The sequence below is a fragment of the Tasmannia lanceolata genome, unplaced genomic scaffold (assembly GCF_043159265.1).
Source record: "Tasmannia lanceolata isolate RefF3 unplaced genomic scaffold, GAP_Taslan_0.1 ptg000029l, whole genome shotgun sequence".
NCBI classification, from domain to species: Eukaryota; Viridiplantae; Streptophyta; class Magnoliopsida; order Canellales; family Winteraceae; genus Tasmannia; species Tasmannia lanceolata.
Window position 1 is genome coordinate 10,291,569 of NW_027518706.1, and position 22,408 is coordinate 10,313,976.

The 22,408-nt window shown below is 36.4% G+C and overlaps 1 protein-coding gene across 1 annotated transcript; it reads right to left on the reverse strand.

Annotated features, from left to right (window-relative positions):
- Positions 1 to 4,451: 4,451 nt before the first annotated feature.
- Positions 4,452 to 13,685, reverse strand: SCPL51 (serine carboxypeptidase-like 51). The gene is made up of 13 exons (XM_077369970.1): positions 13,244 to 13,685; positions 13,052 to 13,146; positions 12,825 to 12,932; positions 10,579 to 10,819; positions 10,052 to 10,095; positions 9,821 to 9,888; positions 9,624 to 9,729; positions 8,422 to 8,609; positions 8,248 to 8,317; positions 7,584 to 7,634; positions 5,604 to 5,656; positions 5,332 to 5,461; positions 4,452 to 4,773 (listed from the first exon to the last, which is right to left on the reverse strand). The coding sequence occupies exons 1-13, from the start codon at positions 13,362 to 13,364 to the stop codon at positions 4,705 to 4,707; spliced, it is 1,344 nt and encodes a 447-aa protein (XP_077226085.1). The 5' UTR covers positions 13,365 to 13,685; the 3' UTR covers positions 4,452 to 4,704.
- Positions 13,686 to 22,408: the final 8,723 nt, after the last annotated feature.

Sequence of the window (22,408 nt, forward strand, 5' to 3'; positions counted from 1 at the left end):
TTCTCATAAAAACACTAAAACATCTTTATATGTAAAAAGACAAAAATCACCTTTTAGAAAGACCAAAATACAGTTGAGGCTATGTGATAGAGTGAGGGAATATATCATTTCTAATTATGTTATCATTCTTGGACCATGGCTGTAAAGTAATGGCTCCACCCCCATCAAAAGATAAGGAGTAAAATCATGAGCCCCATCCTACGCGTGCGCCAGGGTGGAGATCGTGGGACCTACCTCAGCAAAGCATGAAGTAAAATGATGGCTCCTATCTGATGCATGGGTTTGAATTGAATTTGTGGGACCCACCCTATCAAAACATATCACTGAGCATCTCAAGTATATGGGATTTGCTAGCCAATTTCGCGGAAAGCCATTTCGTGGCTGGCTTTTGCATGTGAGAACAGCCATCCAGAATGAATTAAATGAATAAGTCAAAAATCTGCCAAAAATCAACTTGTTTGGTTGTTCTCACATGCAAAGCCAGCTGCGAAATGGCTTTCACACATGACATTTTTATCATTTTATAAGTTATAACACTAGGCACGTTAAACACGTGAAGCTGCTATACGCGTGAACCTTCTCCCAAACAACATGATAGTTATCATTAGTACCATAAAAGTAGCATAAAAACTAGGGAGATGATTTTTTTTGCCCCACTGTAGGATATTACACCCCCCTTTGAGTATTTTTATTTATCTCTTACTACCTAGTACTTTCTATGCAAGGATTTGCTTTAATAATTTTCTGTGTTTTTCGTTAATGGGTGGGTTTTGGATGTAATCTCATTGTCCATGAATGCGTGTTCATTGACAATCTTTCACGTTTAGACATTTGGGTCCTTTGTTTATCTATGTTCAACAACTTTTTCGGACCTTACGTTCACAGATCACTTAGAAATTTAATGTTTATACTTTGTATTCTGGCCCGTGTGATTTCAAATGGATGCTTAATAAATATTTGTTTGTGTTGATGTTCATTACACTCTCGCACTTAGAAAGGGTGTCAATGTTGTGGCTTCTCTTGGTCTATATAAGGCCTAATAGAGTTAGGGGTTAGGACGATCCTATCAAGACAGAGAAAACAGCATTTGGATAATCTTAAGTCATATATCAATTATGAATCTTTTAGGGTTCTATCAATAATGGCTGAACTGCCCTGTCAAGGGTGGTGTGTAGGTCGAAGGCCAGCCAACTTGCGGAGGTCAGAGATGGGATTGGCAAGGGGTGCCTAAGGTCTAGTTTTAACCTCTGCAAAGTAGGATTGACCCAGTAATAAGGGAAAGAGATGAATAGGTGATATGGTTTCAAGATTTGGAGACTCCTATCTTTATATGTGATCTCATTTTATGTTAGTTTTTTAATATTGTACACTTTTGTTCCAATCGTTAACATTCTGTTGTGGAGAAAATCAAGAAAATAGTAATGGATAGAAGTTGGATTCAACTTCCAAGGTACGACTATCCGACTGTTTTAGTTTTTCAACTGTGGAAGAAATTGGATAGAAGATGCATTATTTTAGGATGTCACATGTGTGTTATCTTTGGATAAAGTAAGAATGACCCTACATATATGGAAAGAGTTTCTCAGTTTTTGACTTAGCATTTGCTCATAGATCTCGTGGGGAAAAGATATCTATTATGCCGGGGTAGTAAATGCGGCAATGTTAGATTTAATGGTCGAGAAGTGGCCAAGGAACATTTGATATAGCATGGGAAGCTTATGAGCTACACTGGATGGATTTTTCATGGGAAAGGGTCATCTCATGCTATGAATGATAATGAATAACAAGTGCCAAATGAATTGATTATACAAGATGAAATGCACGAGTTGTCACAATATATATTCTGAAGGTAATGAGCCCTTGTGATGATAATGAGCCACAGATGAGGGTGAGCCAGCGCCGGCGGGGGGGATGCTGTTGCGCCGAAGTTTTTCAAATTATTATAAGACGCCGACAATTAATAAGAGTGTCAATGTTGTGGCTTCTCTTGGTCTATATAAGGCCTAATAGAGTTACGGGTTAGGACGATCCTATCAAGACAGAGAAAACAGCATTTGGATAATCTTAAGTCATATATCAATTATGAATCTTTTAGGGTTCTATCAATAATGGCTGAACTGCCCTGTAAAGGGTGGTGTGTAGGTCGAAGGCCAGCCAACTTGCAGAGGTCAGAGATGGGATTGGCAAGGGGTGGGGTGCCTAAGGTCTAGTTTTAACCTCTGCAAAGTAGGATTGACCCAGTAATAAGGGAAAGAGATGAATAGGTGATATGGTTTCAAGATTTGGAGACTCCTATCTTTATATGTGATCTCATTTTATGTTAGTTTTTTAATATTGTACACTTTTGTTCCAATCGTTAACATTCTGTTGTGGAGAAAATCAAGAAAATAGTAATGGATAGAAGTTGGATTCAACTTCCAAGGTACGACTATCCGAATGTTTTAGTTTTTCAACTGTGGAAGAAATTGGACAGAAGATGCATTATTTTAGGATGTCACACGTGTGTTATCTTTGGATAAAGTAAGAATGACCCTACATATAAGCACAACCATGATAAAGAGCCAACAGATGAGGGTGAGCCGAAGTTTTTGAAATTATTATAAGACGCCGAGAATTATTTATACCTTGGAAGTAAGTTCACAAAATTGTCCTTCGTTGTTCGGCTGTTTCACATAAAGTGTGTGAAACTACCAATTACTCCAAAAGCGTAAGCTGTTGCAGAAGGCGTTATTTATTCTTTTATACTTTAACACTCTCCCTGGCGTGCGGCACGTCTTTCTTTGGGTTGGCCAACACGTGGAACATGTGGCCCCACTTTTGGGTTGACCTTTGCATGTGGATTTTTGACATCAAGGAGGTTTGAACGCAGGCAATTGCTCTGGCACCATGTGAAACTACTAATTACTCCAAACGCTTTTGTTGGAGAAGGCGTTATATTTTCTTTTATACTTTAATGAAGTGTCTGAACAGGTGGAAATACTAAAAGAGATACTTCCAGAGGGTGATGAGCTGTTGAAGTCCTTTTTATGAATCGGAGAAAATTATTAGGGATTTGGGCCTCCATTATAACAAAATAGATGCATGCGCCAATTACATGATATACTGGAAGGAAGACTAAAGATTTTGAATGTCACATATGTGAGATTTCAAAGTGAAAAACAACTGCACAACATTCAGATGACTAGAAAACTAATTCATCGACTAGAGACCAAAAAGTTCATGTTAAGATTCAGCATTATTTCCCATTGAAACAAAGTGCAGAGGCTATACATGTCGAAGTAAACATTCTTTCTTGACATGGCAAAATGGCAACTACACCGAAGGCAATATTAGTGCAGACTCTACGGCTTGGGAAACTTTGGACTACAATCACCTTTGTTTTCTTCGAAGCCTCGTAGTGTTAGACTTGGGTTAGCAACCAATAGCTTCTATCCATTTAATCTATTTAGGACGATGATTATTGCTCACAGCAAGTGGCCTACTGTTCTCATTACATATACCTTGCCACTATGAATGTGCATAAAGCAACCGTATATAGTGTTGTCCTTGCTAATTCATGGCCCATATGGACAAGGAAATGACATAACTGTGTATTTAAAACCTTTTGTACAATAGTTAAAAGGAATTACAAGGGGATGGTTTGCAGACTACACATCCATGAATAAGATATTTTGAACGCATGAAACAGTTTCGTGGACGATTAGCAGACTTTCCACCATATGCTAACTTGATGATTAACAAGTTCCACATAAAATGGGCATACAAGTTTTTTAGGCTCATTTTACATCGAAAGAAACAAAGCCTAGACCCTGGAAAAAATATTTCTTGAGGAAAAAAAATAGAAACTTTTTTTGTTTCCACAATTTAGAGAGCAATGATAAATTTTAGGCGATAACATTATAAATTAAAGCTACATGTAAACAAAACTTCAACGGAAGTGGTACGAGACTACGAGTTAGTTTTCCTTCATAAGTAATCAAACAAATGGAAGAGCATTAAATTTTTTCAAAGTTTTTCTAGAAAATTCTTGCAATCCGAACACGGCGTAAATAAAAACTTTTTAAACAATCCCAATTTTAGAAGAGGAAAAATTGTCATTGGATGGAATAGACCCATTGCCACGTCGAGGGTCATCATGTCCATGAATATAGTTGGCCGTCACAAGTCCAGCTTATTACCCTTGGTCCCACCCTGATCGGATGATCTAGACCTTTGATCAAGCGGGATGAAAATGGGATAATCATGAATTTGAGCCCTTTCTTTACATGGGTCAGCCAAATCCAGTGTATGTGGCAATCAGGCCCGTTGAATCCTTCTTACGTGAAGTAAATAAGTCCATCCGCAGTCATAGATACACCAGAGATGGCTGTCCCAAGTTAAAAAAAGGGGAGCATATAATGTGCATATAACACTTCCCTTAAGATGCCCTACCTTAATAACCATCCTTAGCATGTTTTAATATCATTTTCCTTTATTTTATTTCTATAATAATCACACTTCCTTTTTTTTATAATCCTTTCTCTATCTTCCTTCTGTCAACATAAATGAACAATAAATTATAAGAAATGTGAAAACAATAAAAAATAACTGAGAGATAAATTTATTCTTATCTTTCTCTTCCCCAGCCACCATTGTCGCTGTTCTTTCTTTAAATTTTTTTTTCTCTTTGTTATTTTCCTTTGCCTAAACCTCCATGGACTGTTTTTATTTTGCAGGAGAGTGAGTGATATCTCCAAGCATTTTTAAAGCTACGCAGGGCTGATCCACGGGTACCTGTCGAAATCCAAAAATTAATATCAGGAAAATTTTCAAATGGTTTGATAGGCAAAAAAATAGAAGAAAGGCAAAATATTTATCATGGGAAAGCTTGTAATTCCTACTTTATTATACAGATGGAAACTTCGATTTTCAGATAAAGAGAAGAAAAATTCAGTCTTCCATGGGCCTATTTTACATATTTTCGTTAAGTGGCTTATTAAGTAGAAAGTTTAATGAAGTTTTTTTTAACTTCCCCAAGTTGGCCTTGTGATATAGATGTTTTAGTAACTTCGGATGTGTAGAGAGAAAGTTTAGGGACATTGAAAACTTGACTAAGAAATTATAGGAAGATTAGAGGCTTAATTTTTAGTAATTTCTGACTTTGCTTCCACATGGGATAAAGCTTCAAGGGGAGGTTCATCACCTCATCAATCCATTGTGTGTGTGTGTGTGTGTGTGTGTGTGTGTGTGTGTGAGAGAGAGAGAGAGAGAGAGAGAGAGAGAGAGAGAGAGAGATTTGCTAGATAAGGTTATAAATGAAGAAATGAAGATAAAGAATGGTGAATGACTTACGAAATGGCCTGCTCCAAGAATCCAATAGAAATGCAGATTGGTGTAGGACTTGGTGAACCCTTTGGTCTCCCCATGCTTGCAATAAAGTGGGGTTCGCTCCGTGTTGGTGAAATTTTTCAGTCCTTCCCATCTGAAACAAAAGGAGGGTTATATTCTTAACCATCTCTTAGGCTCTTTTTTGGGTGTAAAATTTGTTTTACGCCCATTAAAATGTCGAAACAAAAATATCAATACCATGGAAATAAAGGAAGAGAAGGAAAAGTGAGAGTTACTTGAGTTTTTGAACCCATGCTTCGGTTCCTTTGGTTGCACATATGAGATCAAGCTGACATTCCCATCAGATACAGTACCATGAGTATTTGATAAAAGTAATTCCAACAAGTTAAAAAATAAGAAAAGTAAAGCAGAAAAACCAACAAAAATAGTTAGAAAAAAGTGTAATTTAATCCATGTTTTTGCTAGGTATCCACGATGTCGTGCAATTAACTTCATAATGACTATAATAGTTTTAGAAATGATATAGTTAATAGCTTCAGAAGAGGCCTTGATGTATAATATCCCATTTGCAAATAGGATTAGGTTAAAATAATCCCATTTGCAAATAAGAACTGATTTTAGTGGCATCCAACAAATAAGAACTGGATTTGTTGTAGGTAAGACTAACAGACCTGATCAATGGCCAATGTGACATATGTGGGCCCAAAACTTGTCTGCTCAAAAGACTAATAGCCACTCTAGTTAAAACATTTTGTTACTAAATATTGTGTGCCCACAGAAACTATCCCACTCTAGTTCCAGAAAAAAACAGAAGATATACATTTATTTTCTATTTACACCACATATATTTACAATATATATTAATTTTCTAAATAAGATGAAATGAAAAGTGTCAAAGGGGTTCTGTACATATGTTTTCTAAAATGGGTTGTGGGTTTAATTTTTTTTAGGGAAAATTACATTACACCCCGTCTAGTTACTTCTACACCTATAGTTTAAAACGTGACAACTACACCCCCTGTAGTTTCAATTTGGAGAAGGTAGGCCCCCTCAGTTGACGGTTCATCCACAGATTGAAGGGTTAGGATGATCTGATGGAGCTGATTTTTTGGGCACACGCTATCTATGTCAGGGCCCATCAAATGAATGCTTTGGATCATCCAAACAATGTAGGCACATACCCGAATCCAAACACTACCAAAAACACAGTGGGCCCATTAAAAAAATTTATATTTAATTAAAAAATGCAAGAATATTCGAGTAAAGAGGCACATCAAAATAATGCAATTTTTTCAAGAATGTTTCAATCACTCCAAGATTTTTTATTTTTTTTTATTTTACTATGGTGTGAGGCCCACTTCAATCATCTCCCTCTAAATATACTGTGAGGCCCACTTCATAGGATGATCCAAACCATTCATTTGTTAGGACACAACGTAAATAATCTCCTTAGGATGATCCTAGTTAACCCTCCGATCTAGAGGTGTCTTTTAGTGGCAGTCCTCTATAGACCGAAGGGTTAAAATTGTCCCGTGGATATGGATTAAGGGGTGTAGCTTTTTTACGTTAAGATTGGCCCAACAAATAAATGGTTCGGATCCTTATTTGTACTTGGGACAGCCGCCCTCTAGTGTAAAAGAGTAGTAGTAATTAATACACCTGATGGGGCTGCCCAAGTAAAAACAAGGGGCGAATATATCACTTCGCACTTCCGGATGTTTCGTCCATTGGAGAGAGAGAGAGAGAGAGAGTTAGTTGATTGGTACTGTGGCAGTTGTTACCGAAAAAACGCCAAACTCAACCACATATTTAACATGCCTGCCAATATGCCATGGTATCCACTGTAACTAGGGGTGTAAACGGATCGAATTCGAATCGGACAGTGCTATATCCGAATTCGAATTCGTTTACAAATTTCAGTATCCGTATCCGAATTCGACTTCGACGGATAATTAAAATTTGTTACCGAATTCGCATCCGACGGCTATTATTCGAATTCGGATATTATCCGTATCCGTTTATCCGGATTCAAATCTAAATTCATAAACGGATATCCAAATTCGATCATACCCGTTTATCTAGATTCAAATCCGAATTCATAAAACGGATATCCGAATTCGAAAATATCCATTTATCTGGATTCAAATCCGAATTCATAAACAAAAAACCGAATTTGAACGAATAAAAAAGGAAAAAAGGGCTGCAAAGATTATAAGTAAAGGGAAAGTTGAGAAATACTGTTGGAGAATTCATACCTGCCCGTTGTATACGGTCACATTCACCCCCTTGGATAAGAGCAAATCCACCTGTTGAAAATTTGTAACATTTTTTAGACGTAATGGCTTAGGAGAAACACATGATATAGTAAGTTTAGCCATGGGAATGATATTCGAAGTCCTTTTGTTTGAATAATGACACTCTTCTCTTTAACCCTAACCCCACCCAACTGGAGCCTTGGGGGTCAAGGCGTGTTAACCCTAACCCAACGCGCCCTGAAATCTCTCAGCCCCAACCCAACTTGATTTTCCGAATCAGGTCGGATCAGCTAGGAACAAATAGGTTTGGGTTGGTTTGAGGCAAAAACAGGGGAAAAAAAAAAACAATATCCCTAAGATTTTAAAAGCGCGGTATATTTGGATGTGTTTTGTGATTGGATCTGGACCATCAAACTTTTTTTTTTTTTTTTTTTGAAAGATAAATCTGGACCATCAAACTGATGGGCCTCCACTAGGGGAACACAAGAGATACAGCCATTAGATCAATTTCTCTAAGCAATCAACTATCAAATATTTCAGCTGTTGATGAATGATTGATCAAAGGGTTAGGAACACATTAGATGCTCCTCCTAGTTGTATATGGATAGAAGCAAAGATTGCCTGCTAAAAGAGACTACATGGAGACATTTTCCTAGAAATTTACCTCATTGATCCTTGGTTTCATAAAATCATTTGCCAGAGAAGAGAAAACCAGATCTGACTGCCCTCCCCAACTGCAAAATAGGATCAACACAAACATTAGAAACATATTTTGCTGAGGAACAAAAGAAACAAATTAGACCATATATTTCAATTTGTTCTAAAGGGAAAAACTAACCTTACACTCGGGGGAATAATCTTTAGCTTCTTTCTGATGACACCATTCATGAAATCAGAAAAATCACCAGTTAAGGAAGTCTTTGAGGTCAGGTATCTTGAATACTTCATTGTAATTCCATCTGAAAATCCCACGGCTGCCGTAGAAACAGGGTCACTCCCTGAATCCAACAGAAAGTTGTAGAAATCCTGCAAATCCAAATTCCAATGTTGATGAACACATGAACCATGAATGATGATCAAAGTAATATATTGTAAGGTTGCAACTTGGCTCGATTTTTATCCGACCCAGGTCCAGCTCAGAAATCATGGGTCATTGTTTGGGTTGTTTTTCAGGTTAAAAAACTCGACCCAATCTCATCTATTGACTAACATGGTTACATGGGTCAGGTCGGGTTCCGAGACATGAAACCCAACCCGACCTCACCCGACTCTTATAGGTGTACTTTGAATTTCTTAATCATCTATTGACTAACATGATAAATTATTTTTCAATATATTGATATAAGCACAACCATGTTTTGATATTTGCACTAATTCATCTTGTCTTTTATTATTTAAAGAGCTGTCTAAGGTCATTAAAGTTCCAAAAAAGATTTCACAAGTCGATTAAAAAGGAAAAGACAAGGTAGGTTAGTGCAATTATTAAAACATGGTTGATATCATATCCAAAACATGGTTGTTGATATCATTTCCCCTGATATAATTGCTTTTATCAAGGTGGTCAACCACATTTAGGGATGTGATATTGGCACAACCACATTTTCATAATTGCACTAACTCATCTTGTCTTTTATTATTTAAAGAGCTGTCAAAGGTTATTATATTACAGTTCCCAGGAAGCTATGACAAGCCAATTCAAAAAGAAAACACAAGCTGGATTTGTGCAATTAATAAAACGTGGTTGTGCCGATATCATTTCCCTTAAATTTATGCACTTAATGACTTACATTTCGATATTTTAGCATAGAGTTTTACTAGAATCATAAAAATTAGTCATTGTCCTAAGCTAAACATTAAAAACCCGACATAATCCAAATCGAACTGAGAAACTATCTAGGATAGGGTTGAAATCTAGGGCTTTTCCCTAAAAAAATCGACCCAACCAAACCCAAGATAATTTCTAGGGTAGGGTAGGGTAGGGTTCTTGAAAACCTGACCCAAGTTGCAACCTAGTAAATTGAGCAGAGAATACAGTCCTACCACGGAGTTACTGCTGGAACTGACCACGCTCTCCAGCTGACTCCATGAATTGGTTGCATCTTCATAGTGGCCTTGTTCGAGCTCTTGCTTAATCTTTTCAGCTAGACTGTTCATTATGTGAAATGGGTATGTTAGATAAATCAAAATTTCAAAGGCAATCTGTTGAATTTTTTTATCAAAAACTGATATATTTCAACCTGTTTGACTCTTTGGCACCATTGTCATCGAGTCGCGAGACATCTTTAAGCAGAGGGCCCCATGAGAACTGCAATTCAAACTAGAAATTCTTAGTTACATAAACAAATTCATTACTTGTATGTAAAGAGATTAGGAACAAAGTTTTGATAGATAGACAAAATGAACATTCCATTTGACTAAGACTAGGGAATGAAGTATACATAATTGCTCCTTGGAAAAAGACTACTCACCACAAAATCTTCAGGGGAAATCCAACTATCTCCTAAAGCAATACCTGTAAACAAAAATCAAAACAGTGCAAACCACAAAATCAACCCATTTTATATCTATAATCTTCAGGTTCTGAGTGTATGTTGGATAGAATTCAGGACATTGATCTAAATTAAGGCCATGTTCAGATTGTAGGAAATTTATGGAAAAGTTTGGAAAGGAAAAATATTTCTAAAATTTCAAACTTTTTTACACACGAAAAAAGATAACGAAAACCAATCCTATTCAATTTTTACTTAGGGACCTTCAATTTATGATAATATCCCTCTAAATTAACCATAATCATACCATTTCTCTCTAAATCATGGACACAAAAAAATCCCATCAGAAATGTTTTTCTTGCAATCGCTCTTAATTAACCATAATCAACCATTTTGCATTTTGCAGAGAACCCAATTCTTTCACCATAGATTTCTACGTATTTTTTGGTGGATTAAAATTAACAGATGTGCAGAATTTTGAAAAGAAAATGGAAAAAACAAAGTACCTCCAAGTGTAAGCTTCAATTGCCCATCTTGGATAGCTTTTAGAACCGACAATCCAAGAGTAACAGCATATTTCCCTCCATAAGACTCAGCTACAATGAATAAAGGGCTTCTTTGGAGGCTCTTGTTTCCATTGAAGAGCTCCATCAGCAAGGTTGTTAAATCAGTTGCTGCCTCTTCATCAGTTGTAACCGCCAACTTTTCATCCTCCACAAAACTGAATCCTGTTCCCACTGGATTATCCTACATTAGATTACACAGATTAGAGATAAAAATCGTCCTTTTTTAAGTTCCAATTCATGGTTAGTTTCTAAAGAAAAGTTCCTATTGGATTATCCTACATTACATGACAGATGAGGGATAGAATCTTCCCTTTTTTCAGTTCCAATTCATCGTTAGTTTCTCTCTTATGATAATCCCAGTAGGAATTTTCTATCGAGAAAATCCTTCACGTACATTCATAAGAAAACAATCCATAACTCTCTCATCCTGTATTAATTTCTGGGTGAGGTCTATTTCATTTGATAGATGACATCCATAGCATCACATAGGCATAAATTTCGATTGACTTTGATTTAGAATGGCAAAGTTATGTACCTCTAAAATTGAACCTGAGAATCTATCCAGAAATCCTTAGTGTACAGTCACAAGAAAGCAATCCATAACTCTCTCATCCTAGATAATTTCTTGGTGATGTCCATTTCATCTACATAAAAGTTCCTGTTGGGATTATCCTACATTACATATACAGATAAAAGAGCTAGAAGATTCCTTTTTTTCAATTCTAATTCATGGTTAGTTTCTAAAAAAAAATTCCTACTGGATTATCCTATATTACTTTACAGAAATAAGAGATAGAATCTTCACTTTTTTCAATTCCAATTCATTGCTAGTTTCTAAAGTACTGTTTGGATTACAGGAATTTTCTGGAAAAGTTTGGAAAGAAATTTTTTTTCTAAAAGTTCCTACTTTATTTTACATATTGAAAAAGATCGTTCGGACCAACTATTGATAATTTTTACTTAAAAGAGACCTTCAGTTTATGACAATATCCTTGTAAACTAACCTTAATCATATCATTTCCCCCTAAATTTTAGAAATAAAAAATTTTCCGAGAAAAAGTTCCCTGGCAGAAACGTTTTTGTTGAAACCAAAGCACTGTTTGGACCAAATTTTTTTTTTTTTTAAAGGGCCCTGTCTGGATTGCAGGAACTTTTGGGAAAAGTTTGGAAAGGAAAAATATTTCGAAAACATCCTAATATTTCAACCGATCCTAATCAAATTTTACTTAGAAGAACCTTCAATTCATGATAATATCCATCTAAATTAACCATAATAATATCATTTTCCTCTAAATTGTTGGAAAAAAAAATTCCCAAGAAAAAAATCTGTCAGAAATGTTTTTCTTTCAAAAAAAAAAGAACTGCTTTTCTTGCAATCCAAACAAGGCCAAATTAAAGTTCCTAATCCGACATTACATTACAGAGAAAAAGGATTGAATCTTCCTTTTTTTTTACAGTTCAAATTCGTGGTTAGTTTCTAAGGAAAAGTTCCTACTGAATTATCCTACATTACATTACAGATTATAAGGCATAGAATCTTCTTCTTTTTTTCAGTTCCAATTCATGATTAGTTTCTTCAGAAAAGTTCCTACTGGATTATCCCACATCACATTAGAGATATAAGACATAGAATCTACCTTTTTCAGTTTCAATTCATGGTTAGTTTCTACAGAAACCTATTGTGATTTTTTTTTTGGTGGGTGCTATTGTGATTATTCTACATTATATTTACAGAGATAAGACATAGAATCTTCCTTTTTTTCCATTCCAATACATTGTTAGTTTCTATAGAAGCATAGAAGCAGATACAAGCAAACAGTACAATTTCATGGCTAGTTTTTAAAAAAAGATTGAATCTACCCTTTTTTCAATTCCAATTCATGACTAGTTTATAAAGAAAAGTTCCTACTGGATTATCCTACATCACATTACAGAGATAAAACATAGAATCTTCCTTTTTTTGGTTCAAATTCATGGTTAGTTTCTCAAAAAAAAAAAACTTTAAATTACAAAGAAAAAAGATTGAATCTTCCTTTTTTCAATTCCAATTCCTGGTCAGTTTCTAAAGAAAGTTCCTACTGGATTATCCTACATTACATTACAGAGATAAGACATAGAATCTTCCCTTTTTTCAATTCCACTTCATTGCTAATTTCTAAAAAAACACAGAAAAATAGACAAATTACCACAAACAAAAGATCTGCTTTCTGCAACCAAGTCGAATTCCGAGGCTCCAAATTGGAATCCAATGGCCCAATCTCTTGAAAATTCCCAATACCCACTCCAGAGGCTCCCTGTTTCCAAATCCAATAAAATTAAACACATTCAACAAAAAAGTACTTTTTTATCAAATTAAAGTGTAAAGAGATCTCCTCCTTTTTGTTAGTACCAAAAAAAAAAAAAAAAGACTTACAGGGCCTCCTTGCAACCACAGTACTATAGGCCAAGGATTTGAAGCATTTTCAATTCTCTGTGGACTTCTATAAAGCCACCAAAACATGTGGGCCTCTGTATTTTCCCCAACCCAATACAAAGAAAACCATAAATTACAAACTCGCTAACTCAAAACCAATAGATACTGAAAAGGAGCAGAAAAATTACTTACTGGGTCTAACTCGAACATATCCCCATTCCTCTGATCCATCCTCAGTTCCAGCCCCCATTCCAAATTTTCCATGAAAAATCACCAAACAAACCAAAAGAACAAAGAAAATTGATTTCTCCATTGGAATGGGAATCAGAAAACACAAACCCACCTCTAGATTGAATCAATATATAATTTTTCAGTACAACTCTCCCTCTCTCTATGAAACTAATAAAACCCAAAAAGGAAAAAAAAACAAAAGAGAATAAAACAGAGAAAAGGGGTGATAAAACCAGCGTAGAGTGTATCTGAAATGGGTTGATTCGAGGTAACCCGGGCCTCCCAATAAGCAAGAAAGCAATAAAATTTCGAATAATCCACTAGCCATACAGCATCTACATTATATAGACGATCTATGGGTCCCCGAATAGGAATTAACCCAAAGATGGAATATGTAAAATAGGAAAGACAACGTATCAATGCTAAAAATAAAAATAACCGTGCTAAAATGCTAAGATAAAGTCTTGCGAAAAGGAGGGACCGTAACAAGGAACAAGAGGACTTTTCAGTTTTGGCTTTCTTTCTACTTGGTGGGTTTTTTTTTATCTGGGTAGGTAAATGAAAAGATTGCGTGAAGAAAAAAGAGTATTGGTTGAAGTTCGAAAAGGACTTGAGCTTCTGAAATCCTAAAATAACTGTCTGCACACTTTAGTAATCAAATCCTTTCAGATTTCTGATTCCTGAAATTTTGGGATTTTTTATTTCTTGTTTTACTTTTTCTGTGTATTTTTTAGTAAGAGTCAACCCAAATCTATTTACCCTGGCAGTTTCTCTGATTTTGACTGTAGGTGGATTGGGAATTTTACCTTGGTAATTTGATATCGGCACCCCAATTCTTTCTATTTTGAATGTTACATCTAGGCTGTTGACAGCTTGCTGGGGATTGCCAAAAATCTTTGAAGGAAAGAATGAGGCGTGGATTTGTCTGGTAGTGGAAAGATTGGCGAAAATTAGAAACCACATTGTTCTCATCGATCCCACCAAGGTCCCTACTGTCCTCTTCTGGGAGGGCCAAGAGTGTGAAAGCGTGGAATCAAATCATAAAAGTAAGGGTTCTATTCTAATATCAATTTGTCAATATTATGGAGTGGAAATTGAACGAGTTAGGAAAGGCTAGGCGGCTAAGCCCTTTAAATTTGTCCCATCCAAGGCTAGGTCCCACCTAGTCCCTAACCTAGGCAGGCCGCCACTTATGAGTAGGAGTGCAACTCCGGTAGTGTTGGATCGAGTTGAGGCCAACCCTAGCCCAACCCGAGCCTCTGGTTGACGATGGTCAGTCCTAACCCAACTCGCCTTTAAATCTCTCAACCATAACCCAACCCATCTAATCTATTATTTTTTTCCAAATCGGGTCAGGTTGAATCGGGTTGGGTTCTGTTCACCTAGGGCTAAACAAACAAAAATATAAAAGAAAAAAACATTATCCTAAGAAAATCAAGATAAAATTAGAGGACCAAGGTTAGGTTCAGGTCGTTTGAGTTGCTAAGAGCTCAACCCTAACCCAGACCAAAATTAAATTGGGCTGGCTTTTCCCAACCCCAGCCCAGCCCGAGAAAATGGCAACACCACCCGAGCGAGAATCGGGTTGAACTCGTCGGTTTCGGGTTGAGGCTCGACCCAAGCTGTACCCCTACTCAGGAGTGTAACATTCGGCATCCGCCGGCAGCTCACTCTATGACGGCTCACTCTGTCTCTTTTTTTTCAAATAGCCCTTTCCACAAGTTGACCCTTCCGTGGCCTACTATGTGCCAACTTCAACCCGGTGGCTTTCATTCTAACTTTTCACCAAGTAGTATTTTTCAAGGTAGACAATCCCCCTCCCCCAAGGTCGCTTTTTGAAAAATATTGGAATTCATGCCCACACCATAATATATTGAGAAATGAGATTTTATATGGTGTGCGCGTTTGAAGTCCAGTATTTTCAAAAAGCATTGTGGGGCCTACTTCATTGGATGATCCAAATCGTTCATTTGTTGGGTCAGAACCTAAATAGGTTGTATCTCGTAAATCATCTACATAGGATGATCCTAACCCTCCAATCAGTAGTCATCAGTAGAGTGACTGCAAATTATAGAAACCTCCATAGAGCAGAGGGTTAGGATTATAACATAGAGGTGATTTACAGGGTACAGCCTATTTATGTATGGTGTAGGTCATGCTTTGAACGGTTGGGATCATCCTACAAAATGGGCCCTATAGTAATTCACACCCACACACAATACATATTGAGAAATTGATATTGGCTCCCCTACTTTTTTTATTTGAATACATGTTATATTGCACAAAGCGTATAAAATATGGTGGAAATGACTTACGCAATCACTTTTTTAAGGAAAGTGATATGTTCGCCACCCTCTAGTGTATTTAGGACTAGGGCTGCAAACAAGCCGAGCCAAGCCGAACATTAGGGTGTTCGTGCTTGGCTCACTTAGTTTGAGGCTCGGCTCATGTTCGTGACGAGTTTTTTTTTTTTGGGGGCTCGTGTTCGGCTTGCCAAAATTCAACAAAGCTCGACCTCGGCTCGGCTCATTTAGTAAACGAACGAGCCAGAGCCGAGCCAGGCTCGAGCTTGGTTGGGTTCGGTTCAGCTCGTTTAGTATACACCTCAAATATATATCATTAAGTAATATATATATATATATAACGAACATAATCCGAGCTTTAAAGCTCGGCTCAGCTTTATGAACCGTGCCTAAAAAGTTCACGAGCTTATCCAAGCCGAACTATACAAATCTCGAGTTCAGCTTGTTTATTTGACGAGCCTAACTTTTGGGTTCGGGTTCGGCTCGTTTAGTAAACGAACGAGTCCGAGCCGAGCTTTTAATGAGCCGAATCCGTACACTCTTTTACACTGCATGTGGCTGTCCTAGGGAAAAAAGGGGTTGAATATATCTTTTCCCCTACTTTAATTATGGAAATGATATCCGCACTCCCTTATTTTTATAATAGCACTCAAGAGCCTCTAAAAGCCAGCTAAGGATCTTATATGGGTGCTTGCGGGCATCCGTAGGGAAATAGTCCAAAAAAAAAAGGGATCTTACAGGCTGTTGCAAATGCTATAAATAGCATAAATAGCGAGGCAATTAAAAAGGTGTTTAGTGGAGTGAATCTATTTACTATCTATAAATGCAAAATGATGGGTTATTTTCTTCCACCCTTTGCCTTTATTTCCAATTGTGTCCTACAGCCTTAATTCCAATTTTGTCCCACAGCCCAGGTCATTTCTGCCATTTGCATTTGCAAGAGAGACGTGACAAAATTTTCTTAGTTGTTCGCTGTGACACCCCCTATCGACCGAGTTTCAAAAGTTTTTTTTAGTTTCTTATTAACTCAACTTCAAAAGTCTAACTTACTTAACGTACGTCCCTTCTCCTATTCTAATCGTGACTTTTAGTATCCCAAAAAAGGACTTTGTTTTCCAAAAAGGAAGATTTGCCACACAGTAGTCTAAGGGCAATGATAAATTCGCTCCCTTCTATTACCATTTTCACCCCACTATTTTTCAAAATGGACTGTACAGCCCGTACAATAGGATGATACAAACCATCCATTTGATGGGCCACAATGTAGATAAGTTGTGACCCAGAAATCATTTCCGTAGGATGATCCTAGCTCTCCGATCTATAGAGAAACTCCATATAATCAAGCCTCTGTAAGAAAACGTAAACAATTTTCCCATTCATATTTAATCTGCTGGCTTCACAAAAAAAACGTAAACAATTTCATTTACTATTCACACCAAATCATCTGCATACGACTCAGGTTTCTCCCATCTCTCTCTCTTATATGGCCTCCAAATGTGGCAATCAAGGCTGCAGCATGCAACACAGATTGGGACTCGCTTCGCGCGACCCTCCTTGCAGTGACAGTCCAATGCCTGTATTTGATCTGGGGCAGAAGGTATGGCGACGCCTTCAAAGGGAAAAGCTAGGAAGGCTGGAAGAGCCTCGCCCATCTTGAAAATGTTCTTTGGGAATTTTAGTCTCATCTAAGATACAAAATGTTTTGATTCACGTGTTAAAGTTGTTGTTGTTGGTGGAATAGAGGGTCTAGAGGAGTTACATTCCAGTGGTAAAAGAACGTTAATTTCTGTGAGATAAAGAAACCATCTTTTTGTGCGTCTTATTGTCCTCTAGATTGCGACACATAAAGTCATTCAATGACATCATGTTTTTTCTTCTTAAGTCGTGGCGTCACTCGGTTTGGTAGGGTGGATCCCTTGGGCACCACAGCATTGTATCTCTCTCTCAAGTTGTTCCCTAGCCAGTATTAGCTTTTTATTGTAGATGGTTTTAAGACAGCTCATTCCCTTGTATTTTTCAGCCTCAAATTCTTTCTCTTCATTTGCTGCGAGTCCTCAAAAAACGTAAAACTCTCTATAAGGTGATGTATTTGGATAACAACGTAAAACACACTCTATAAGGTGACATATTTGGATTGTAGAAAAAATCTCACAGTATCCCATGTTTTTAGCAAAATTGTTTCTATTATTCAATATCCCACGTATATTCGCAAAATTGTTTCTATTTATTGGAGAGAAAAATCTCCACTATGTCCCATGATTTTAGTAAAATTGTTTCTATCTCTCAATATCATATGTATATTGGCAAAATTTTGGCGAATTATTTATTTTTTGGCCCGTGCATCGCACAACTCTAATTCCACCTTTTGCATTTATTTCTAATTGTGTCCCACAACTCTAATTCTTATTGTGTCCTAGAGCCCAATTTCAATACTTTTTTTTCTTTCCAAAATCAGTACTTTAATGTTTACTTTCTTGCTTGTGTGTTTTTCCCTCTTCTACGTATATCTTTTTTCCTGCTATCCCCCCCAGGGGAGCTTTGATATGTGCTTTATTTGTTTAGATGGAATGATTTAACTACACTATAGTATTCACTGTCTAGGCTAGATGGTTCTGTTAATTGGTGAATTTGTTCGGTTAATGTTTTTATATTTTTAGCGAACATAGCTGAGATTAGACATACATCTAAAATCCTATCTATTGTATGAGCCAATAGCTAAGGCCAGGTTATGGAAAAATGCCCAAGAGATGACATCGGATCACTCTCCTTTGGGGTTTAAAACCCCCTTCAAATCTTCAAATAACAAATGCATGTGACGCAAAGTTGAGACCAATTTTCAGTCCAAAGTGAAGAATTGTTCAAATCAATGTTTAGCAAAGGATTGTGCATGAGATATAAGTCTAACCGTGTCAATCAAAATCTATATAATGAGATTTTAAGCATTTATAAACTTCATTGTTTTTCTCAACATATGTAGTTTCAACAATAGTTTCCATTAGAATACATATTTATACATGCTTTTGATACATATATTTTTGGCATTGCAACTATACTTGTAGCTCCTCATATCTTAGGCTTTTTCTTTATCATACTCTTAAAAAATTGTGACATCTATAAACATATCTTTCTTGCTTAAAGATTATTATTAAATTCATACGCAATCGGAATAGTTCATTAAGATGCCGCGCACGTGCCTTTTTTACTAGTTATGTAAATATCAAAACAAGTGAGTGCGGATATCAATTCTTAAATGGATATTATAACTGGGGAAAAACCCAGCTTGTCTCTTGTTTATTAATTGGCCTGCTTAAGCTTTTTGGGAACTGTAACAACCTTTGACAGCTCTTTAAATAATAAAAACAAGATGTGATCGTGCCAACATCAAATCATTGTGCTGCTATCATTTTCCTATCGCTACAGAGGTAGAAAACCATCACGATTTGGGAGGTTTAGATCTTGACAGTGATCAGAATATCGCTAAAAATGTCATTCTCAAGGTGTCAGAACAAAAACCAGTCAATAGATTCTAAACCGGGCCCACTCCCTCTAGTGCATTTATGACTTTTCTTTTTACACTATGGTTGGGTCGGGTTGGGTCTCCTAGAACCCAATCAAAGGTAGCATTAACTTAACCCTAATCTGACCCAACCTGAACGAGAAGGGTCAACCCTATCCCAAACCATCTAACACAATTTTCCAAATTGGTACCTGTAGGCTTGGGGCCAAAAACAGGAAAATACAAACAAGGGGATATATAAGTTTCCGATCGAGTCGTAAACTCGTGATAAAGCCACGATACAATTAGAAGGGACGGCGGGTTGGGTCGAGTCGGGTCGGGTCGAGTCGGGTCGGGCAGGGTTGCCCAAGGCCTCAACTCTAACCTAACCAGTAATTAAATCGGGTTCAATTTCCCAAACCAAGTCCTCAACATTAACATATAGCTTGAAATTAAAATCATGTTTGCTTTTTCCAACCCTAACCCAACCCAACCCAACCCAATGGAAGGCCAACCCAACACGAGTCAAAATCAAGTTAAACCCGTCAAGTTCGGGTTGGGCTCAACCCAAGTTGCACACCTAAAATTATTAAATGCACTAGAGGAAGCTGGCCCGGAGAAGAAAATATATCATTTCCTTCTATGTTATTGCTCCTAAAATGTGGCTTGGTTGTGCCACACATAGATGATATCATTTTGGCTACTAATATTCCCACCATAGTTAGCAAAAATGTGATTCGGAAAAAAAAGGGGGGCTGGAAATATTCGTGTTTAATATGATAATGGTTAAATATGAAAATGGTTTAATATAAAAAAATTCAAGTTTAATATGATAACGGGAAGTGATATATGCGCCCCTTTTGATTACTTGGGACACCTAGCAGCAGTGTACGTGGCAATCAGCCCCATTGAATCCTTCTGACGTGAAGTACATCAGCCCCTCTTCAATTATTGATACACTCTTGCCGAGTGTCCCAAGTAATCAAAAGGGGCGGATATATCACTTCCCAAAAATACGTAATAAAAAATGGAACCACAAAAAAATGCATTTAAATTTTTTCATTTACAAAATATGGTGGGGGTAAAATTGGAAAGTTGGCCAAAAAATCGTGTTTAAAACGCATTTTAATCATGTTTAAAAATTTTCCTCAAAAAAAAAAAAGAGTTTTTTAACGTGAAAGTTTTAAACAGAGTATTAAATGGCAAACCAATAAAATGCATTTTTTTGAAAAAAATGCCGCTTTAAAAGTTTTGTTGACTATGATTTCCACTACCATGTTTTGATAATAATACAAACTCACTTCTCTTTCCTTTTTAAATTGGCTCATGAGAGCTTTTTGGGAATTCTAATATCCTTTGACAAATGGCTAAATAATAAAAGAAAATGTAAGTTCGCCCCATTATCAAAATATGGGAGTGCAAATATAGCAGCCTATCATCTTCTTCTTTTTTTACTTTTTTTCGTACCCAAGAACACAGCATGCCAAAAATATTGTGAAAATACGTGCTCTTAAGAAATTTTTATGTGGTAAAAATAAAGTTAGGGCTTTAAAATGTAAGTTATATACTAATAATTAATATTTCTATTACCAATATTTTTTATAATGTTAGAGTATTAATTATCAAATAGGTTTTGTCCATCACTACCATGTCCTAATTCTAGTCACAGAGCACTTACGTCCAACTCTTTGTCCTAGCTATGCCAACATTTCTGGTGCACCAAATTTTTTACTTGTCAAACGAAAAGAAAATCATAGACCTCATACTATCATTGCCTAGCGGGAGTATGGTGCTACTGCGATGCATACATTTGCCATTGGTGTTGCTACCGCTGCCACTGCCACACCAAAGTTCATAGATGTTGCGATCAGCACAACAAATTTCATAGAAGAGGAAGAAGAGTTTTACCTTTGCACATACCTGCAATATGTACTTTTATACAAAACAATATTATTCACATGTATGTACGTTGAACAATGTTTCATAAGAAGGTACCACTAATAACAATATCAATGGATTTTGTACTAAGTATTACGAATAAGAGGGTATAAATTATCAACATAGGAATAGTAATTGTTCCTCGTCCAAGGAAAAAGATATAAAGATTATAAGTTTATGGAGCATCAATTATTAGAACCCCAAATGTAGCTATAAAAAATTGACATCCATAATGTATTTAATAGTTGAAGAATACGACATTTGTAAGTTCTTAAATAACATTGGTGGACGACCCGGCTTTTCCAATTATATATAGAGAAATGATTTCAGCACTACCATGTTATGATAAGATGCGCGAAACATCTTATCGTTTAGTAATTAAAGGGTTGTTAGAAGAATATTTCGGTTCTCAAAAAGTTCTCATGGGCCTTTAAATACTAAACGACAAGATTTGTTCGTGCATCTTTATCAAACCATGGTAGCGCTGATCATTTCCCTATATATATTGTATACATAGATATAGATAAATAGATTTAGGGATGTGCTTGGAAATTTTGCAAAAGCCATTTTTCAGCTTACTTTTTCAAGAGAGAACAACCACCTCGGATAAATTAAATGAGTAAGACAAAATCTGCTACAAATAGGGTTGTTTTATTCTGAAAAAGTGAGCCCTGAAAATCATTTCAAAAAAAAATGAGCCTTGAAATGGCTTTATGCAAAAAATGCCTAGCAAGTCCCATTGATTTAATAGTTTCGGTTAATTTAATTAACATAATTAATTAAAATTCTGTTAATTATTTTAATGATGCATCTGACTTTTATTTTCAATCAAAAGATCACGGAATACAACATAAACAGCACCCTTGCAAAAATCATCTGCATGGCCCCATTTGATCCACATCATCCAAGTAAGTTTATTATTCTTTCACTTTTACATTTTTCAGTGCTATTATAAATGCACTTTGGTAGCATGGACCCAATGGAGTCTCCCTTGCAACTAGGTTTTGCAAGTGTGTCCTTCGGTTTAGCATTCCTCTTATTATTATTATTATTATTATATATAGAGGAATGATAGATACAAGGGAGCCCTTGCATAAAGAGCCACATAAGGGCTCTTGATTGGATCCACATCATCAAATGTAATTGATTTTACTTTTTCAACCAATTTTAAAATATAACCGAAAATGATGTGGATCCAATCAAGAGCTCTTTTGCGGCTCTTTATGCAAGGGCTCCCTTGTATCTATCATTGCTATATATATATATATATATATATATATATATATATATATATATATATATATATATATATATATATGAGGAAACTGTTGGTGAGCTTAAGCGCACCCAAACCATTCATTTGCAAGGCCTTATGATAGATAGGGGGTG

Bases quoted from the DNA above. Each gene is read 5' to 3' on its own strand.
- SCPL51 (XM_077369970.1), bottom strand. From the start codon at position 13,364: ATGGAGAAATCAATTTTCTTTGTTCTTTTGGTTTGTTTGGTGATTTTT. The intron at 10,820-12,824 runs GTAATTTGTCTA...AATCTAATGTAG, and splicing joins AAGCAGATCTTTTGTTTGTG to GATAATCCAGTGGGAACAGG. The intron at 8,610-9,623 runs GTAGGACTGTAT...TTGGATTTGCAG, and splicing joins GTTCCAGCAGTAACTCCGTG to GATTTCTACAACTTTCTGTT.